General features: G+C 52.3%; 2 protein-coding genes across 9 annotated transcripts; one reads left to right on the top strand and one right to left on the bottom strand.

Moving 5' to 3' along the window:
- Nucleotides 1-442: 442 nt before the first annotated feature.
- On the bottom strand, nt 443-6,399 carry CDK2 (cyclin dependent kinase 2). 5 transcript variants are annotated; one of them, XM_040983956.1, is made up of 8 exons: nt 6,082-6,399; nt 5,277-5,354; nt 5,063-5,183; nt 4,363-4,533; nt 3,091-3,192; nt 2,046-2,189; nt 1,538-1,741; nt 443-1,344 (listed from the first exon to the last, which is right to left on the bottom strand). In XM_040983956.1, the coding sequence occupies exons 1-8, from the start codon at nt 6,195-6,197 to the stop codon at nt 1,240-1,242; spliced, it is 1,041 nt and encodes a 346-aa protein (XP_040839890.1). In that variant the 5' UTR covers nt 6,198-6,399; the 3' UTR covers nt 443-1,239. The 5 variants fall into 5 exon arrangements, with proteins under 5 accessions (XP_040839890.1, XP_040839897.1, XP_040839913.1 ...); XM_040983963.1 differs by lacking the exon at nt 2,046-2,189; XM_040983979.1 differs by lacking the exons at nt 2,046-2,189; nt 4,363-4,533.
- Nucleotides 6,400-7,152: 753 nt separating this feature from the next.
- Nucleotides 7,153-15,942, top strand: PMEL (premelanosome protein). 4 transcript variants are annotated; one of them, XM_040990443.1, is made up of 12 exons: nt 7,153-7,228; nt 9,213-9,323; nt 10,170-10,316; nt 10,923-11,057; nt 11,445-11,606; nt 11,829-12,497; nt 12,851-12,860; nt 14,109-14,215; nt 14,436-14,520; nt 14,617-14,826; nt 14,892-14,999; nt 15,801-15,942. In XM_040990443.1, exons 1-12 carry the CDS (start codon nt 7,153-7,155, stop codon nt 15,940-15,942), a joined length of 1,962 nt encoding a protein of 653 aa, XP_040846377.1. The 4 variants fall into 4 exon arrangements, with proteins under 4 accessions (XP_040846377.1, XP_040846386.1, XP_040846368.1 ...); XM_040990452.1 differs by having other exon boundaries at nt 14,617-14,822; nt 14,912-14,999; XM_040990434.1 differs by lacking the exon at nt 12,851-12,860 and having other exon boundaries at nt 14,096-14,215; nt 14,617-14,822; nt 14,912-14,999.
- Nucleotides 15,943-16,119: the final 177 nt, after the last annotated feature.

The raw sequence follows: 16,119 nt of genomic DNA on the forward strand, positions 1-16,119 counted from the left end.
CAAAGACCACAATTTACACCTATATAGTCCCTTTCACACCATTCTTCAAATACTACAGGAGAAGAAATGGACCACAAAACAAGGAATTTTGCTTTTTTGTTTTTCTTTTTAATGAAATATGAAATCACAAATAATGTTAATAGTAAGGGCACTCAAGGACAAGAGGTGGGAGAGAAAAAGGGAAAATCATAAAAAGGAAAACATTTTAACATCTGCGTTACAAAACCCCAAGGTGCACATGGCAAAAGAAAAAAAATCCACCCACTCTTATTTAAAAACTATGGTAACCTGAAATATAAATATAATTATTCCTCCTTGTTAAAGAAATATACTTTCTCAAGGTCCTTACTCAATTACAGCCCTGAAAGTGTCGCATTCTCAAAAGGGTATCTAGACCCTGACTCTCCGGTGGGATGGGCTGGGGCCTTCAGAGGAGGATGGGAGCAGGGCAACTAAGACAGCTGAGACTCCTAAAGGGAAAAGCCCAGACACCTCTCACTGGCCTCACGAGGCTGTAATGGATGGGAGTGGGGCACAGTCCTGTCTTAGAGCCTTTCAGATTGCTCCGGCCGGTGGAAGGGATGGAGAGAGGGACAAGGGATGGGGGGCAGTCATTTCTTCTGCAGCCCCTCACTGGGACCCAGTCCTGAGTCTACCAACCTGTCGTTTCGTGAGGTAAAGCCGTAACCAAGCAGGGTGTAAAATGACTGATCTGTGTTTGCACCTGACTTCTTTACAACCGATCCCTCCCCATGATTTCGTTTGGCTTGGTTCTCCAACGCTCCAAAGTAACTCCCTGTTGGTGGTGAACCTTTACAAAAATGATGTCAGCAGGAGTCTAGATGGTCCCTGTCAACTCAAATTTGAGAAATCAGAATTATGGGGCTTTCAGAAATTGGGATGACAAACTTGTTGCGGGGAGGGGACAGGCAGTTCCGGTATTTTTCAATACTAGCCCTTTTCTCAGGAATGACTGCCAGGAGGGCCGAGAGTGGTGGGCACTGCCCTAAGTGCGTATAATGCTGCACCTTCCTTTCATTCTCACCTATTCCTCCCCTCAGCCCTTTTCTGCCCAAAGTCGGCAGGCCAAGAGTGGAAGGTGAAGGTGAAGGTTGCCGAACAAGATCAGAGGACTACTAGAGTCCTAATAGCCAGGGAGGGCCCAGCCGGGTCAGGCCCATACCAGAGGACAGGGTGACACTGTGGGGTTGGGGGTATAAGAACTTGGGCAACGACGTCTCAGAGCCGGAGGTGTGGCACTGGCTTGGTCACGTCCTGGAAGAAGGGGTGAGCCAGAGCTGCCTTAGCCGAAATCCGTTTGTTGGGGTCATAGTGCAACATTTGCTGGAGGGAGAGATACAGGCTTATTTCAGAGACGTGAAGAAAGTGGACCAAGCAGGTCACACAGCTGTTCCCCTCCCATAGCAAGGGAAAGCAGGGGGTGAGGGGAAGGCACAACCCTGGGGTCCAGGGGCTTCCCCTCTCCTGGGGGGGCACAAATGAGGGGAGGTTCCTGATCCCCATACCCCATCCTCACCGATAACAGGTTCCGTCCATCTTCATCCAGGGGAGGCACCACTTTGCCAAAATCCTGCCGTGCCCACTTGGGGAAACTCGGCTTATAATCTGGCATGGAAGTGACTCCTGGCCAGACTACCTCATCCGGGGTCCCCAGTGTCCGAAAGATCCTGAACAGCTGGTCAATCTCAGAGTCACCAGGGAACAAGGCCCGGCGGGTCACCTGAAACCGGGCAAAGAGGAAAGGCCCAAACCCGCAATGACGTCAGTCCCAACGGTCTCCTCCGCACGGGGAGGCTCCCACAGGCAGTGGAAGGTCAGCAGGGCCCCATGACTCCCTCCCCAAGGGCCTCGCACGGGGTCAGTCACACACGGCCTGAGACAATGAAGTCCCTTCAACAGTCTTCTCGCCCCTCCTTCCTTCCCCCAACCGTGGCCTTCCAGATCCCCAAGGCTGGGTGGGGCTGGGAGAGGGTGACTGTCTGGGGAGCCACTGACACGCAGTGAAGGGATCCCAAGCCACTCACGGGATGTGGGGTAGACACTGCGATCATGCCCCTTCCATGTAACGCGGCCACTTCTAGATAGGAGCACAGCGGGCACAGACTGTGTCTTCCATTTCTTCTGTGTTCCCCAGGGCGCCCAGCATGGTGCTGGGCACACACTAGGTGCTTAACAAATATTTATTGATGAATTCAGAAAGGAACACAGGCAACTGTAAGGTAATGCACTAGGGATAGCGTATAGGTTGTATGTATAGATTAGGGCCTCCCCAGTGACAACCCTGATAAAGAACCTCAGAACACAATGGCTGATTGAATCGAAGATTCAGCCTACTCCACTTCCTAGATTCAGCCATTCCTAGGCCAAATGGAAAGAGGAGTGGGAACTCCCTCTGACAGCTGGGCCGCAGGGATCTTTCACTCCAAAAGCCAGAGGTTGAGAGGGGGGCGTGAGCAAAGTTAGACTGAGGCCTGGCACGATGACATAGGGGATAAAGCAGCCATCTGCAGCCCTGGCGTTCCACATGGGCCAATCCAGTTTTCTGTTAATTTGCCTGGAAAAGCTGTACTAGATGGCTCAAGTGCCTAGGCCTCTGCACCCACATGGGAGAGAATGGAAGAAGCTCCAGGCTTCTGGCTTCAGAACAACCCAGCCCTGGCTGTTGTAGCCACTTGGGGGAGTGAACCAACAGAGGCAAGATCTGTGTCAAATAAATCTTAAGAAAAAAAAAAATCTTAAGAAAAAAAAAATACAAGTGTAATGAAGGGTGTGTGGGTCAAGGGAACACAGCTAGCTCTCTCCTTGCCTGGCGCATTACAGCAAGGTCTAGAGGCCACGTGCGGGAACCACTCCCTGCAGAAAGGATGAACCTATTTCAGGGTGAAGAGAGTCTGTGTGGGCACAGGGCTGCTATTGGGGCCACAGTCCTGTCCTTTCCCCACCACCCACCTTGACACTACTCAAGAGAACCCATGGAAAGAAAGGCCACGGGCCCAGGCCAAGAGGCAACTCTGTTCTGCAGACAAGCAGGTAGGGCGGGCCGGGCGGAACCCAGGCGACCCTCCATACCATCTCAGCAAAGATGCAGCCCAGGCTCCAGATGTCTACGGCGGTGGAGTAGTATTTGCAGCCCAGGAGGATCTCAGGTGCTCGGTACCACAGGGTCACCACCTGGTAGACAACAACAGGGACAAGGATGGGTTTCTTAGGCCCGGAGATTGCCACTTCTCTACTCCACCTTGCTGACTCTTGCCTTTTAAAAAATAAGCCATTTCCTCACTCCAGCCTCCCCTGCTCCCTTGTATTTACCTATGGGATGCAATGTCACGCAGCTTCTTAGCCAAGAGTTAGCCTAGTCCACGGCTCCTGGGAGTATGTTTTCCTGAAACCCCAATCTGGGATTTTCCTAGAAGACTTGGGACAAATAATCCTTTCTACAGTACTGTGCCCTCCAGCTATCCTGTCTTAGAAAAAGCCCAGGGGCCAGCCCGTGTAGAGTAGATTAAGCCATTCCCAGTGACAGCTGCATCCCACAGGGGAGTGCTGGGTGGAGTTCTAGCTGCCAGACTTCTGATCCAGGCGCCCACTAACACGTCTGGAAAAGCAGTGAATGGTGGCGCTCGCTCCCTGAGGCGGGAGACCTGGCTGGAGTTCCACGCTGCTGGCTTTTGACTGGCCCAGCTCTGGACATTGTGGCTATTTGAAGAGTGAACTAGAGGAGGGAAGATCTTTTCTCGGTCTTTTTCTCTCCCTCCATCTCTCTTTCTCCGTGTCACTTGGCCTTTCAAATACATACATTTTTAAAAAGAAAAAAAAAAAAAAACCCAGGGCATGATGACTCAACTGGCTAATCCTCTACCTGCATGCGCAAGCATTCCATATAGGTGCTGGTTCATGCTCTGGCTGCTCTACTTCCCATCCAGCTCCCTGCTAATGCACCTGGGAAAGCAGAGGAGGATGGCCCAAGGCCTTGAGTTCCTGCACTCATGTGACACACTTAGAAAAGGCTCCTGGCTTTGGATCATGCCAGCTCTGGCTGTTATGGCCATTTTGGGAGTGAACCAGCAGATGGAAGATCTGTTTCTCCTCTTGATAAATTTGCTTGCCCAATAAAAATAAATGTTAAAGGAAAAAAAAAAAAGCCCAGTTAGCACAATCATAGAAACTAGGTGCACTTGCCAGGACCTTTCTAAATGACATCCTGCCTTCTACTAAGAGACAAACTGCTGGCCAGGTATTTGCAGTTGCTTTGTGAACGTCCTGGTTCATACCTGCTGGAGAGCTCACAGACAAAAAGCAGCAGAGTGACAGAGACAGCAATGGGGGCCCGTGGGGACTTACCTCATGGGTGTAAGTCCGAACAGGCACTCCAAAGGCTCTGGCAAGTCCGAAGTCGGCCAGTTTGATGGACCCCTCTGTGTTGATGAGGAGATTCTGCGGTTTTAGATCCCGGTGCAGCACTCGGTGGGAATGGCAGAAAGCCAGGCCTTGTAGCAGCTGGAACAGATAGCTCTAACAGAGGGGAAGAAGGGGCAGTTATACTCCATCACGAAGAATGCATAGGGATTTGCCCCTCCCCCACCCAGCTCCACTTATAGATACTATGTCTTTAGTTACATGTCCACCAGCTATTTCTGCCTCCAGCCTGCCAGTTCCAGGAGGATCAGGCTGGCTCATACTGTACCTACACAGGGAAGGTTTACTACCCAGGGCATTGAACAAACAGCAGCTGCCAGCTGGAAAGTCAGCCCGGGAGTGAAGAACCCAACTCTACAACAGACTACAAAGGTTTTCGGAGTGCCTTTTGGAGAAAATCTCTCCCAGAACAGGCCAATTCCCATTTATCTGAGTTTCATCTGACCTCCCAGCTGAGCTCCTGGGTTGACTCAAAGGGTTTCAACTTTGATTCTTCAGCCCAACCCTAGGGCTAATGAGCATAATGAGCAGGGAAAGAATCAAGAGAGTACGGGGCTGCTGGCAGGTGGGGGATGAGGGCCCTCGGAGGAGGGCCCAGATAACAAATGATCACACAGAGGATCACCTTGATGAGGGGAAGAGGAATGCCAGTGAGGGCAGAGGCGTCCATGAATTTCTTGAGGTCTTGGTGCAGAAATTCAAACACCAAGTACAGTTTGTTTTCGGTGTGGATGACATCTAACAGCCTAGGGAATGAGATGCAAACAGAAGCTAAGAACAGTCCTGCTTCTTGGGAGCCTCGTCCTCCCCTCCTGCCCTCACCTCAGACCCCCACTTACTTGACTATATTCGGGTGGTTAAGCTCCTTCAGCAGGGAAATCTCCCGGATGGCGGTGCTAGGTACACCCTCAGTCTCACTTGTAAAAGTGGAGAAAGTAGAGAGGGAAAGTTGGTTAAAATACTGGCCCCAACCCCCATCCTGCTTTTTTTCCCACCAGCCCCTGGCATCCCCTAGGAAAGTGGGAGCAAAGTATTTGGTAGGGAGTTAATTTCTGGGTATTCAGGGCAAAGCTCTGGGATGCCCGAAGATCCCCAGTCCCTCTTCCCTGAGGCATGTTAAGTAAGGCTTTCAAGTGAAGGTGAGAGGTAACAGAAAAAAAAAAAAGTGGGAGGAGCTTTCAACCTCCCCAGAGGGGGCCAGTGAGGTTCAACTGACATTCTTCGGAGAGAGCCAGAGAATTCCGAGTGGAGTTGGGGCAGTGCGGAGGGCTGGGCACTGAGAAAAGCGCTCTTTCCTGCTTCTCACAGCCCCCAACGCTGTGGGGCCTCCCGGATACCCTCTCCCCCGCCATCCCAGAGGCCTGCTTTCTCTCCTCTGAGTCTCTTGAGATTGTACATTTCGGGGGCATCAGAAACTGTCCACAGATTGCACGCCATCCCGTCCTCTCCCGGGAGAAACTCCGTACAGTCCTCCCCACCTACTCTCCCACTTCAAACGCAGTCCCTCCCTGTTCCCTTCCGGTCCTGGGACGGCTACACGCCTGTTGGGGCGCGCGGTGGCGGGTGTGGGGAGGGAAAGAGGTGTCCAGGAGCTCCCCAAGGAAGGGTCCACCTCTCCCCGTCCTGGGTGCAAAGGCCACTCACGTGTCCAGCCGGATTTTCTTGAGCGCCACCACTTCTCCCGTCAACTTGTTCTTGGCTTTGTACACCACCCCGTACGTGCCCTCTCCGATCTTTTCCACTTTTTGGAAGTTCTCCATGAAGCGCTAAGCGAGCCGGGTCAGCCCCGGCCGTGGAGCTGGGGTGCCGGGACCTGGGAACCCTGCAGAAAGCGGGCCCGGGCTCTCGTGGGCGTCCGAGCAGGATACCGGACCCAGCACCGAGGCCCGGGGTCGCGATGGAACGCCGTGTATCTCTCGCTCTTGTCAATTTGTCCAACTTGAAACAATGTTGCCGCCTCCCCCCACCCCAACTAGCGACCGCCACCACAGGCCCCGCCTCTCCTTCCCGCGTTTCTCGGGCCCCGCCCCCGACGCTGCCGATTGGCTGGCGTCAGGGGGCGGGCCAGCGGGCGGTCCCGCCCCGCGCAAAGTTTGTTTCGGAGGGCGGAGACTCGACTGCCCATCCGCGGGGTGACCGAACCCCTTTCCCCCTCAAAACTGGTGGTTTGGCCTCGAGCTGCCTACCTGCGTCCCTAGGCTGAGGAACTCTTCTCGCTTCTTGTTTCCTCCAACCCCTGGGAAAATGTGTCTTAATTACATTCAACTGCTTTCCGTGTAGCAGCAAACTACTACCCTTGGTGGGGGTGGGGGTGGGGGTGGTGTCTGGGCCTGGAGAAGGAGTCCTCGCCTCGGCCGCTAGCCTGTCCGGAGAGCTGTCTCACTGTTTGGGGGACGTGGGGGTTCCTAGTTCAACTCCACGGCTCCTTTCCCTCTCCCAAGAATGGTTGTGTGTGTCTCCCGTTGGCGTTTGGTGGCCGTCTTTTGCCAACGTGGCAGGATGACAGTGACCCCAGTGCTGGGTAGCAGGGTGGGTTGGCCAAGGATCCAGGATCCCTCCTCCGTTCAGCCCCCTTCTCCAGTCCTGCCAGGCCCCTCCCAGGCCTCCTCTGAAGAGAAAGTAGGAAGGGCTATGCAAATGCACACCCCTTTCTTATATAGGGGCTTGGTCTAGCCCCCCAACGCCTTTGCTTGCTGGAGAGGAGGGAAGAGCAAGATGGTCCTGATGCTGAGAAGGTGCCTCCTCCATCTGGCTGGGATGAGTGTCCTGCTGGCTGCAGGGGCCACAGAAGGTGAGTGTGGCTGTATGGACAGGAGCAGGTGTGGATTGGAAGGTGCACCCCTGTCCTGGTGGTCACCCCTCCATCAAGCTGGGAGATACACACTGCAGGCATCTCCCCTGTGCTTGGTTTGGTGAAGATGTGAGTGCCTGAGCTTCCTCTGCAATGTGGAGGTTTGGGGTTGAGCACGAAAATCCCATCTTCTCAGAGAAACGGGAGAATAGTGGATTTTTACAGCACTCATTCATAGACCGCTCGGATCGGGAACTGGAACAGGGAATCTAAAGCAGTGAAATGGTGTATGTTGTGGGGGAGCACTCTTGGAGGTCTGATACCTAGACTAGGAGGTTTAAGGTGGGAAGGAAGTGAATGTGGTATTGGGTAAGAAGACTGGGTAAGGAGGCACCACTTTCCTGCTCCTCTGGGGTGGGGATGAGTGTGCGCAGCCCAGACCTTTTGTTCTAGAGCTGGGAAAGACAGGCAGAGGGGGTCTCAGCTGAGCATCACATGAAAGAGCTCGGGGGATTGGGACCTCGTGACAAGAGCGAGGAGTGGGGGGGGGGGAGGTGGTGAGAGGGTCTGGAATGTCCCGTGCTGCTCCAAGGAGGGGGGTGGGCGGGAGGTGGAGGGCAAATGGGGCATCTCATGACTTCTCTGGTGTGGAGATGCTCCATGGAAGATTCCAGAGCTTCCCCGCCCCGTGAGTCAGCCGTACTGCCAGCACACATGGGAGAGGGCAGGTGATGGTGGCTTGTGCTGTGTGCACCATGCACCACATCCCAGTGCCTTGCTCTTCCTGCCTGGCTGCCTGCTCTCAGACTGGGCGAACGTTCTTCTGAAGCTCACTCCTTGGTTAGCACTACAGTTCCAGTCTTGCTTTTCCCTCCACCTTCTGGAAGCATCCTTTTCAGCCACACACTTGAGGTTCTAGGGAGACAGTGCTAACATCTTGATCTTGCTTTTGAGAGTTGTGAGAAGGCTTTGCTTCTAGATAGTCTTGGAATTTTCAGAGCCTTCAGCTTGGGAATTTTGTCTAGTGTCAAATGACATTGTGTTTATGGAAAGATTTGTCTTCTTGCAGATACATATGGAGCATGTAGGGTTCAAATGACAAAGTGTCTATACATTTTTGAAAAGGTCTTTTAGCCCAAAATAAGAACAACTACCGGTAAAAGTAGATAAAACCAACCGATACGGCAGAATGGGGGTTGTTGGATCTGGGTGAGGAACTACGGCGGGCCACCATAGGTCTGTTTCCCCTTGCACATTCTCTTGGCCCTCCTCCTTCTCACTACCTGCCCTCGTGGCCTTTCTGCCATCCACATGGGAGATCTAAGCTGATTTCCCAGCTCCTCGCTTTGGCCCAGACCGGGAGCTGGTGTGGGCATTTAGATAGTTGAACCAGCAGATGGTAGCTATCACTGTATCTCTCTGCTTCTCCAACAAATTTTAAAAGGTTGCAATTGTAATAACTTACATACATATCTGTTTTCTACATTTCACTCTAAATTCTTTCAGGGACATATCTTGTTCATTGCTTAAATTCTTTGTGCCTCTGGGGCAGGTAATGCGGTATGGCAGGTTAAGCTGCTGCTTGAGACACCTGCTTCACATAGGGGAGTGCCGCTTGGAATCCTGATATCTCATGCTTCAGATGCAGCTTGCTGCTAAACGTGCCGAACAGCAGATTGGGGCTTGAGTACTGAGCCCCTGGCACACATGTGGGAGGCCTGGCTCCTGGCTTCTTCCTGCCCCAGGCCTGGCTGTTGCCGCCATTTGGTTATGTTTTTCACTATGCCTTTCAAATAAGTAAATATATCTTTAATCTTTAAAAATATTCTTGGTACATAGAACAGTGTCTAGTGTATGGTAGATGTCCACCAAAAAAATGCAATCTGAACATGAAAATGAGTGGAGTGACATGGAATACAGTGTGATTCCTAAAAAGGCACTGAGTGAGGTGGTTCCCAGGACATTTGTGGCACATTCCTTTTAGGACCCACCGACCAGGAGTGGCGTGGTGTCTCAAGGCAGCTCAGAACCAAAGCCTGGAACCGGCAGCTGTATCCAGAGTGGACAGAAGTCCAGGGCTCTGACTGCTGGAGAGGTAAGAAATTCTGGGAGGGGACCCAAGAGGAATGGGGTGGAAGAACAATAGGAACAGGGGCTGGCGGGTCACGGATCCTCAGTGCCCATTGGACCCCTGGCTATTCTGCTACTGACCCAGTTCCCCTGTGCCTAGGAAGGTAGTGGATAATGGCCTGAGCTCTGGGCTCCCTGTACCCATGTGGGAGAGCTGAATGGAGTTCCTGGTTCCTGTGTGTAGCTTGGGGAATGATCCAGCAGATGGGAGGGCTCTCTCTCACACCTTGCCCTCTATCAATCTGCCTTTAAAATAAATAAATAATTAATAATTAAAATTTTAATAAAGTGTGTGGGGGGGCACAGCACCATGTGGCACGTTGGCTTAAGCCACTGCTTTCACAGCTATCATCCCATGTGGGAGCACTGGCTGGAATCCCAGCTGCTCCTTTTGTAATCTAGCTCCTTGCTAGATTACAAAGCAGAAAACAGTAGAAAATGGCTCAAAACTTTGGGCTCCTGCCCTCCATATGGGAGACCTAATGGAATTACAGGTTCTTGACTTTGGCCTGTCCCAGCCCCAGCTGTTGGGCCCATCTGGTGAGTGAAGGCTGAAGCCAAGAGCTAGGAGCTTCGTCTGGGTTTCCCACATGGATATAGCCTAAAGACCCGGGCTATCCTCTGCTGCCTGCATTAACATGAAGCTGGAGCTGAAGCAGTGTTTAACTGCCATGTATGTGGGATGCTGGAGTCACAGGCTAAAGCTTAAATGGCTGTGCCACAATGCCAGCCCTGATAAACAAATCTTAAAAAATAAGGTCTGGGTAGGAAGGTAGGTGGGGAGAGGAGCTAATGGGGCTTCCCTTTGCAGGTGGCCAAGTGGCCCTAGAAGTTATCAATGATGGACCTACCCTGATCGGAGCAAATGTCTCCTTCTCTATCGCCCTGCACTTCCCGGAGAGCCAAAAGGTCCTGCCAGATGGGCAGATTGTCTGGGCCAATGACTCTGTCGTCAATGGTGAGTACCTGTCTACCCAGGCCCTGGTGCTAAAGGCCCAGACTCCCTGCTGTCCCCAGTGGGCTCGGAATGTCATCTATTTTGAACATATTTCATATATGTAATGCATGCACTTAGAAATCAAAGTGAAAAATGCAAATAAAAAAAAACCATCATAGTTCCTCAAATGGGAGACTCCTTGTCTATAATGTGAGGATGGCGCCTTGCCTGAGAGATATGATAGCGATGAACACAGGATAACATGTAAAACAGTTAGTGCAGGGTTGGCTCTAGCCTAGCCTGCAGTTAAAACTGAATAAATGTTAGCTGGAGCTGTTATTTTTTGTTTAATCTCACTTACAGATGGAGCAGATCACTCTAAACATTAATAGATGGCTTTCCAATGTCTTGATTATGTACATATATCCACACGAGTCTTAAACTGTGTGTTCTAGGCTCCCTCGGCCCCTGGCTCCCACTCCCAGTAGGGGTGCTTTGGAGGTTGTATGCACTGGCTAGCGAGGATTCCTAAGACTCCTCCCTGTCCCCCCAGGAGCCAGTGTAGGGACACCGATATATATAAAAGAAAGCTGGATTTAGAGGGCATCCCCCATGTTGACCCTTCAGGAAGCAACGTGTGGGGAGGCCAGCCAGTGTACCCCGAGGAGTCTGACGACAGCTGCATCTTCCCGGATGGTGGACCCTGCCCAGCTGGCCCTGTGTCTCAGAGGAGAAGCTTCGTATATGTCTGGAAGACCTGGGGTGAGGAGCTCCCTTCTCTCATCCATCGCCCTCATTTGCATTCTCTTCTTCCCACCTCATCTCCATTATTTTGGTTCATGCTCCTTAATTTTTCTGTAATTTTTGTTTCCCCTCTTGGCTCCTTCTACCTCCACAGCACCTAGGGCTCCTGCAAATCAGTCCTAACTGCTTTCTAGCAACCCATACTTAAGTTTAGCCCCAAGGATCCCTCCATTGGATCCCTGCCCAGTCCCCATGCAACACAGCCTTTTAAAGGTCCCAGAATGCAGTTTTCCTCCACATACTTCCTGGCCTCCCTTCTCCGGTACCCCATTGCTAATTTCTACCCCCTCAGTCCCTTATGGCTAGTAATTCTCTTTTCCTTGCTTTTCCTTCCTAAAACCTCAGGCCAGTACTGGCAAGTTCTAGGGGGCCCAGTGTCCAGGCTGAGCATTGGGTCAGGCCAGGCAACGCTGGGCTCACACACCATGGAGGTGACCGTCTACCACCACCGGGGGCCCCGCAGCTATGTGCCCCTCGCTTACTCCAGCTCCGCCTTCACCATCACCGGTGAGGATTTACGGCCAGTGATAGGGCTAGAAAATGGAAGGATGAGAAAGGAAGAAGGGGACATGGTGTGCAAACTTATAGGGGTAGTAGGGCCAGAAAGATCTGGACAGAGAAATGTATGCCTTTGAATCTGTGAAGGGCTTGTGGGTGGGCTTGGGGCCAGAGGGTGTGGTGAGTCTGGGGCTTGGGCCTGGTTCTCACCTTCTCTGGCTCTAATCCCAGACCAGGTGCCCTTCTCTGTAAGTGTGTCCCAGCTGCAGGCCTTGGATGGTGAGAACAAGCACTTCCTGAGAAACCAGCCTCTGACTTTCGCCATCCAGCTCCACGACCCCAGTGGCTATTTGGATGGTGCTGACCTCTCCTACACCTGGAACTTTGGAGATGACACTGGAACCCTGATCTCTCGAGCACTTGTGGTCACTCACACTTACCTGGTGCCTGGCCCTGTCACTGCCCACGTGGTGCTGCAGGCAGCCATCCCTCTCAGCTCCTGTGGCTCCTCCCCAATTCCAGGTACCACTGATGGGCACCTGCCAACTTCAGATGCCCCTGGCACCACAGCTAGGCAAGTACCTACTGCAGAAGTTGTAGGTACCACACCTGGTCAGGGACCTACTACAGAACCCTCTGGAAGCACAGCTGGGCAGGTGCCAACCACAGGGGGTGCAGGTGCTACAACCCAGCAGTCATCAACCTCGAAAGTCACGGGCACCACACCTGCAGAGGGTCCTGGGACGACACCTGTGGTGGTGTGGACCTCAGAACTCGCTGGAACTACAGCTGCACAGGTAGCTACCACGGGGCTGGTAGACCGCACAGCTGGAGAATTAGCCACCTTAGAGCCCGAGGCTCCAGGCGCCAGCCCACTTGTGCCCACAGAAGTTATTGCAGGTAAGAGCTTCAGCGCGAAGAAGGTACATTAAGGTTGGGTGTTTGCCACCCGCCTACTCTGAAGTCTTACCCAGGATCCTGACACTAACCAATCCTTTGCTTGGCACCATGGTCCACCTAAAACCCTCACTGGCTGTAAAGTGTTTGAATCCTAGTGACGGAACTGATCACTTATCCCCAAGGTCAGGAGGAGTTTGTTGCTTCTGAGCCCCTGAGAAGAACTGCTGGGAGGGACAGGGACACACATGATCACTGATAGGACACTTCCATCTCACTTCTTGAAGTGTAAATGCACAGAACCCTCACTAGGTTCTAAGTCTCAGATCCCTGGATTCCCATCCCAAAGCAGAAAGGGAGCCCTGGGTTAGAGCTGCCTCAGTGGCTTAATGTATGCTGAGTGTCTAGCCAGGGACCTGGCACACCACAGAGTGCGACAGATATCTAGGATTGTTTAAAAACTCCAACTCTTCTTCAGAGACTCAATTCCCTTTTCTGAGTATAAAGAGAGATTTTCCAAGTCTGTTTTTTTTTTTTCTCCTTTCCTCCTCTTCTTTTTTTAAAGATCTTCCATCCACTGGTTTACTTCCCTAGTAGCTGCAATGGCTGGAGCCGAGCCGAGCCAATTCAAAGCCAGGAGCCAGGAGCCAGGAGTCAGGAGCTTCTTCTTTGCCTCCCACATGGATGCAGGACACAAATCCACAAGCTGGCACCTATATGGGATCCCAGCACTTGAAGGGGGAGGATTAGCCAATCAGGCCATCATGCTGGCCCCAACCAAGCAAGTAGTTTTCCAGGCAGAGCTGAGTTCCCAGAATCTTGAGTCACTGACTTGGAAATCAGACAAGATGCGCCTGATGCAATGGCTCAACTGTCTGAAAGTGCCAGGATTCCTTATGGGTGCCAGTTGGTGTCCCAGCTGCTCTACTTCAAATCCAGCTCTCTGCTTATGGCCTGGGAAAGCAATAGAGGACGGCCCAAAGCCTTGGGACCCTGTACCCATGTGGGAGACCTGGAAGAAGCTCCTGGCTCTTGGCTTTAGATTGGCTCAGTTCTGGGTGTTGCTACTACTTGGGGAGTGATTCAGCAAATGGAAGATCTTTTTCTAGTTCTCCTCTCTGTGAATCTGCCTTTTCAATAAAAATAAATATTAAGAAAAATAGTAATCTCTAAGAAAACAAAACAAAACAAAACACTGGAGCCTGGTTTGGTGGCTTAGCAGCTAAAGTCCTTGACTTGAATACACTGGGATCCCATATGGGCAACGGTTCTAATCCCAGCAGCCCCACTTCCCATTCAGCTCCCTGCTTGTGGCCTGGGAAAACAGTCTTGGATGGACCAAAGCCTTGGGACCCTGCACCCAAGTGGGAGACCCAGAAGAGGCCCTGGACTCCTGGCTTTGGGTTGGCTCTGCTCCAACCATTGCGACCACTTGGGGAGTGAATCAACGGACTGAAGATCTTTCCTCTCTGTCTTTCCTCCTCTCTGTATATCTGAGTTTCCAATAAAAAATAAAATTAAAATATTTAAAAGAAAAAAATAAAAACCCTGCTTGTGTGGCCTCTGCCTCTGACTTCCCCTCTTCAACATTCTCTTGCCAGACTCCCTGAGCAGCCCTGTACTGAATGACACGGCCTCCCTAGTGCTGGTAAAGAGACAAGCGCCCCTGGACTGTGTGCTGTATCGCTATGGTTCCTATGCCCTCAGCCTCAACATTGTCCGTGAGTCTCGGCTACTTTAGGGGATGGAGGAGGGAGGTGTGTGTTACTTGGGGATGGCCAGGGGGATTACCTACCTGGAGAGGAGGAATCCCTGAGTGCCACGGTCCTCATCTGAAGACATGAGGATGGGACTAAACAAGAAGCCCTAGGGCTTCCTAGTCCATGGGCTTTTGGGGTGGTCTGCTAGGGGGACCCCAGTTTTAACTTTGCATCTCTGCAGAGGGCATTGAGAATGCAGAGATCCTGCAGGCCGTGCCATCCAGTGAGGGGGATGCATTTGAACTGACTGTCTCCTGCCAAGGCGGGTGAGTGTCCTGCAGGTTGTCCTGATCCCTCTTGGGTTTGCTATTGCTCCCTTCTCTAGTGTCCCATCTCATCTCACAAACCAACACCTCTTCCAGGCTGCCCAACGAAGCATGTATGGACATCTCATCACCAGGGTGCCAGCCCCCTGCCCAGCGGCTATGCCAGCCTGTGCCACCCAGCCCAGCCTGCCAGCTGGTTCTGCACCAGGTACTGAATGGTGGCTCAGGAATCTACTGTCTCAATGTGTCTTTGGCTGATGCCAACAGTCTGGCCATGGTCAGCACCCAGCTTGTCATGCCTGGTAGGTGTCTGGGATAAGACAAGGGGAGTGGGCAGAGGCCAGCTGGCTGGGAACAGATGCCGAGTAAAGCGTTGGGGTTCTGCCCATAGGTCAAGAAACAGGTCTGGGGCAGGCTCCTCTGTTTGTTGGGCTCCTGATGGTGTTGATGGCTGTAGGGCTTGCCTGTCTGGTCTACAAGTGAGTACCCCACCGTGCTGTGCACTCCCACTTCCTCCTCATTGGTCCTGCTTACTTCTCCTTAAGAAAGATGGTCTGGCATAAGCCTAGACAGGCCTGGGCTGCAGTCTTGCTTCTGGCCCCTCCGGGAAGCAGCTAAAGCTTTGTGAGCTGCTGGGGGGACTATTTGCCCCGAGGGGCTGTGTGAGAGTAGACACCAGAGGGTTAACATCTGTCTCTGAGCCAAAAGGAGACACTGGCATATATTTCCTAGTGGGGGGTGGGCATCCAGAGCAGCTGTGAAGGGACCCATTAGGACATCCACTTTCCACATCAGAACACTAGGGTTCAAACCCCAGCTCCATTCCCTACCCCAGCTTCTTGTTCATGAGCAGCAAGTCATGGCACTGCAGTAACTTGGGAGCTGCAGACCGAGCTCCTGGTTTCCAGCTTTGGCCTGGCCAAACTGGGCCCATGGAGGGCCTTTTGGGGAATAAAGCAGCAGATGGGAGCCTTTTGTCTCTCATATAAATAGAACGAAATAATAAAAATAAAACAATAAAAATAACTAGAAAAAAAATAGTGGTAGCAGAGGGGCAGTTTGGCTGACCTGAGTTCTGTACTTTCAAGAGGAGGATCATATCCCACCCCTGGGGTGCCAAGGTCTTCAAGGCAAGGGGTTTATCCCCACGAATGCAGGGACCCTGGTGCGCATGACCGACATGGGGGGGTGGGGAAAGCTGTGGCCTCTCCTTCAGAGAAGCACAGGAGGCTGTCTTTGTCCACTGCTAGTCAGTTCCTCCCTTCTGCTCCCGATGCCAGGCGCATGCTCATGAAGCAGGGCTCTGCTCTTGCCACACCTCAGCTGCCCTATGCCAGCATCCAGCGTCTGCATCTGCCCAGGCTCTTCCGTGCTTGTGCCACCAATGAGAACAGCCCCCTCCTGGGCGGGCAGCAGGTCTGAGTGCTCTTGTGGGGACATGAGGAGGTCTCTGGGCTTGTCAGCAACACCTGTGTGGCCTCCCCCTCCTCCTGATCCCCATCCCCAGGCTACTGTTACCTGAAATAAATACTGAGAACCTGGTGCTGTTGTTCTCTAGCTTCTTGGGAGAATCTGTCTTTTGAAGGAGGGAAGGGATCA

The sequence above is a fragment of the Ochotona curzoniae genome, unplaced genomic scaffold (genome assembly GCF_017591425.1).
Source record: "Ochotona curzoniae isolate NIBS_2020 unplaced genomic scaffold, NIBS_Ocur_1.0 contig_1014, whole genome shotgun sequence".
Classification (NCBI taxonomy): Eukaryota; Metazoa; Chordata; class Mammalia; order Lagomorpha; family Ochotonidae; genus Ochotona; species Ochotona curzoniae.

What these genes read in the sequence shown, in the direction of transcription:
- CDK2 (XM_040983956.1), bottom strand. Translation starts at nt 6,197, where the DNA reads ATGGAGAACTTCCAAAAAGTGGAAAAGATCGGAGAGGGCACGTACGGG. An exon ending in AACCACCCGAATATAGTCAA is followed by an intron (nt 5,184 to 5,276) that starts GTAAGTGGGGGT and finishes CTCATTCCCTAG; the next exon opens with GCTGTTAGATGTCATCCACA. An exon ending in GCTGCATCTTTGCTGAGATG is followed by an intron (nt 2,190 to 3,090) that starts GTATGGAGGGTC and finishes ATATTTGTTAAG; the next exon opens with CACCTAGTGTGTGCCCAGCA.
- PMEL (XM_040990443.1), top strand. Translation starts at nt 7,153, where the DNA reads ATGGTCCTGATGCTGAGAAGGTGCCTCCTCCATCTGGCTGGGATGAGT. An exon ending in ATATGTCTGGAAGACCTGGG is followed by an intron (nt 11,058 to 11,444) that starts GTGAGGAGCTCC and finishes CTAAAACCTCAG; the next exon opens with GCCAGTACTGGCAAGTTCTA. An exon ending in CTTGCCTGTCTGGTCTACAA is followed by an intron (nt 15,000 to 15,800) that starts GTGAGTACCCCA and finishes TCCCGATGCCAG; the next exon opens with GCGCATGCTCATGAAGCAGG.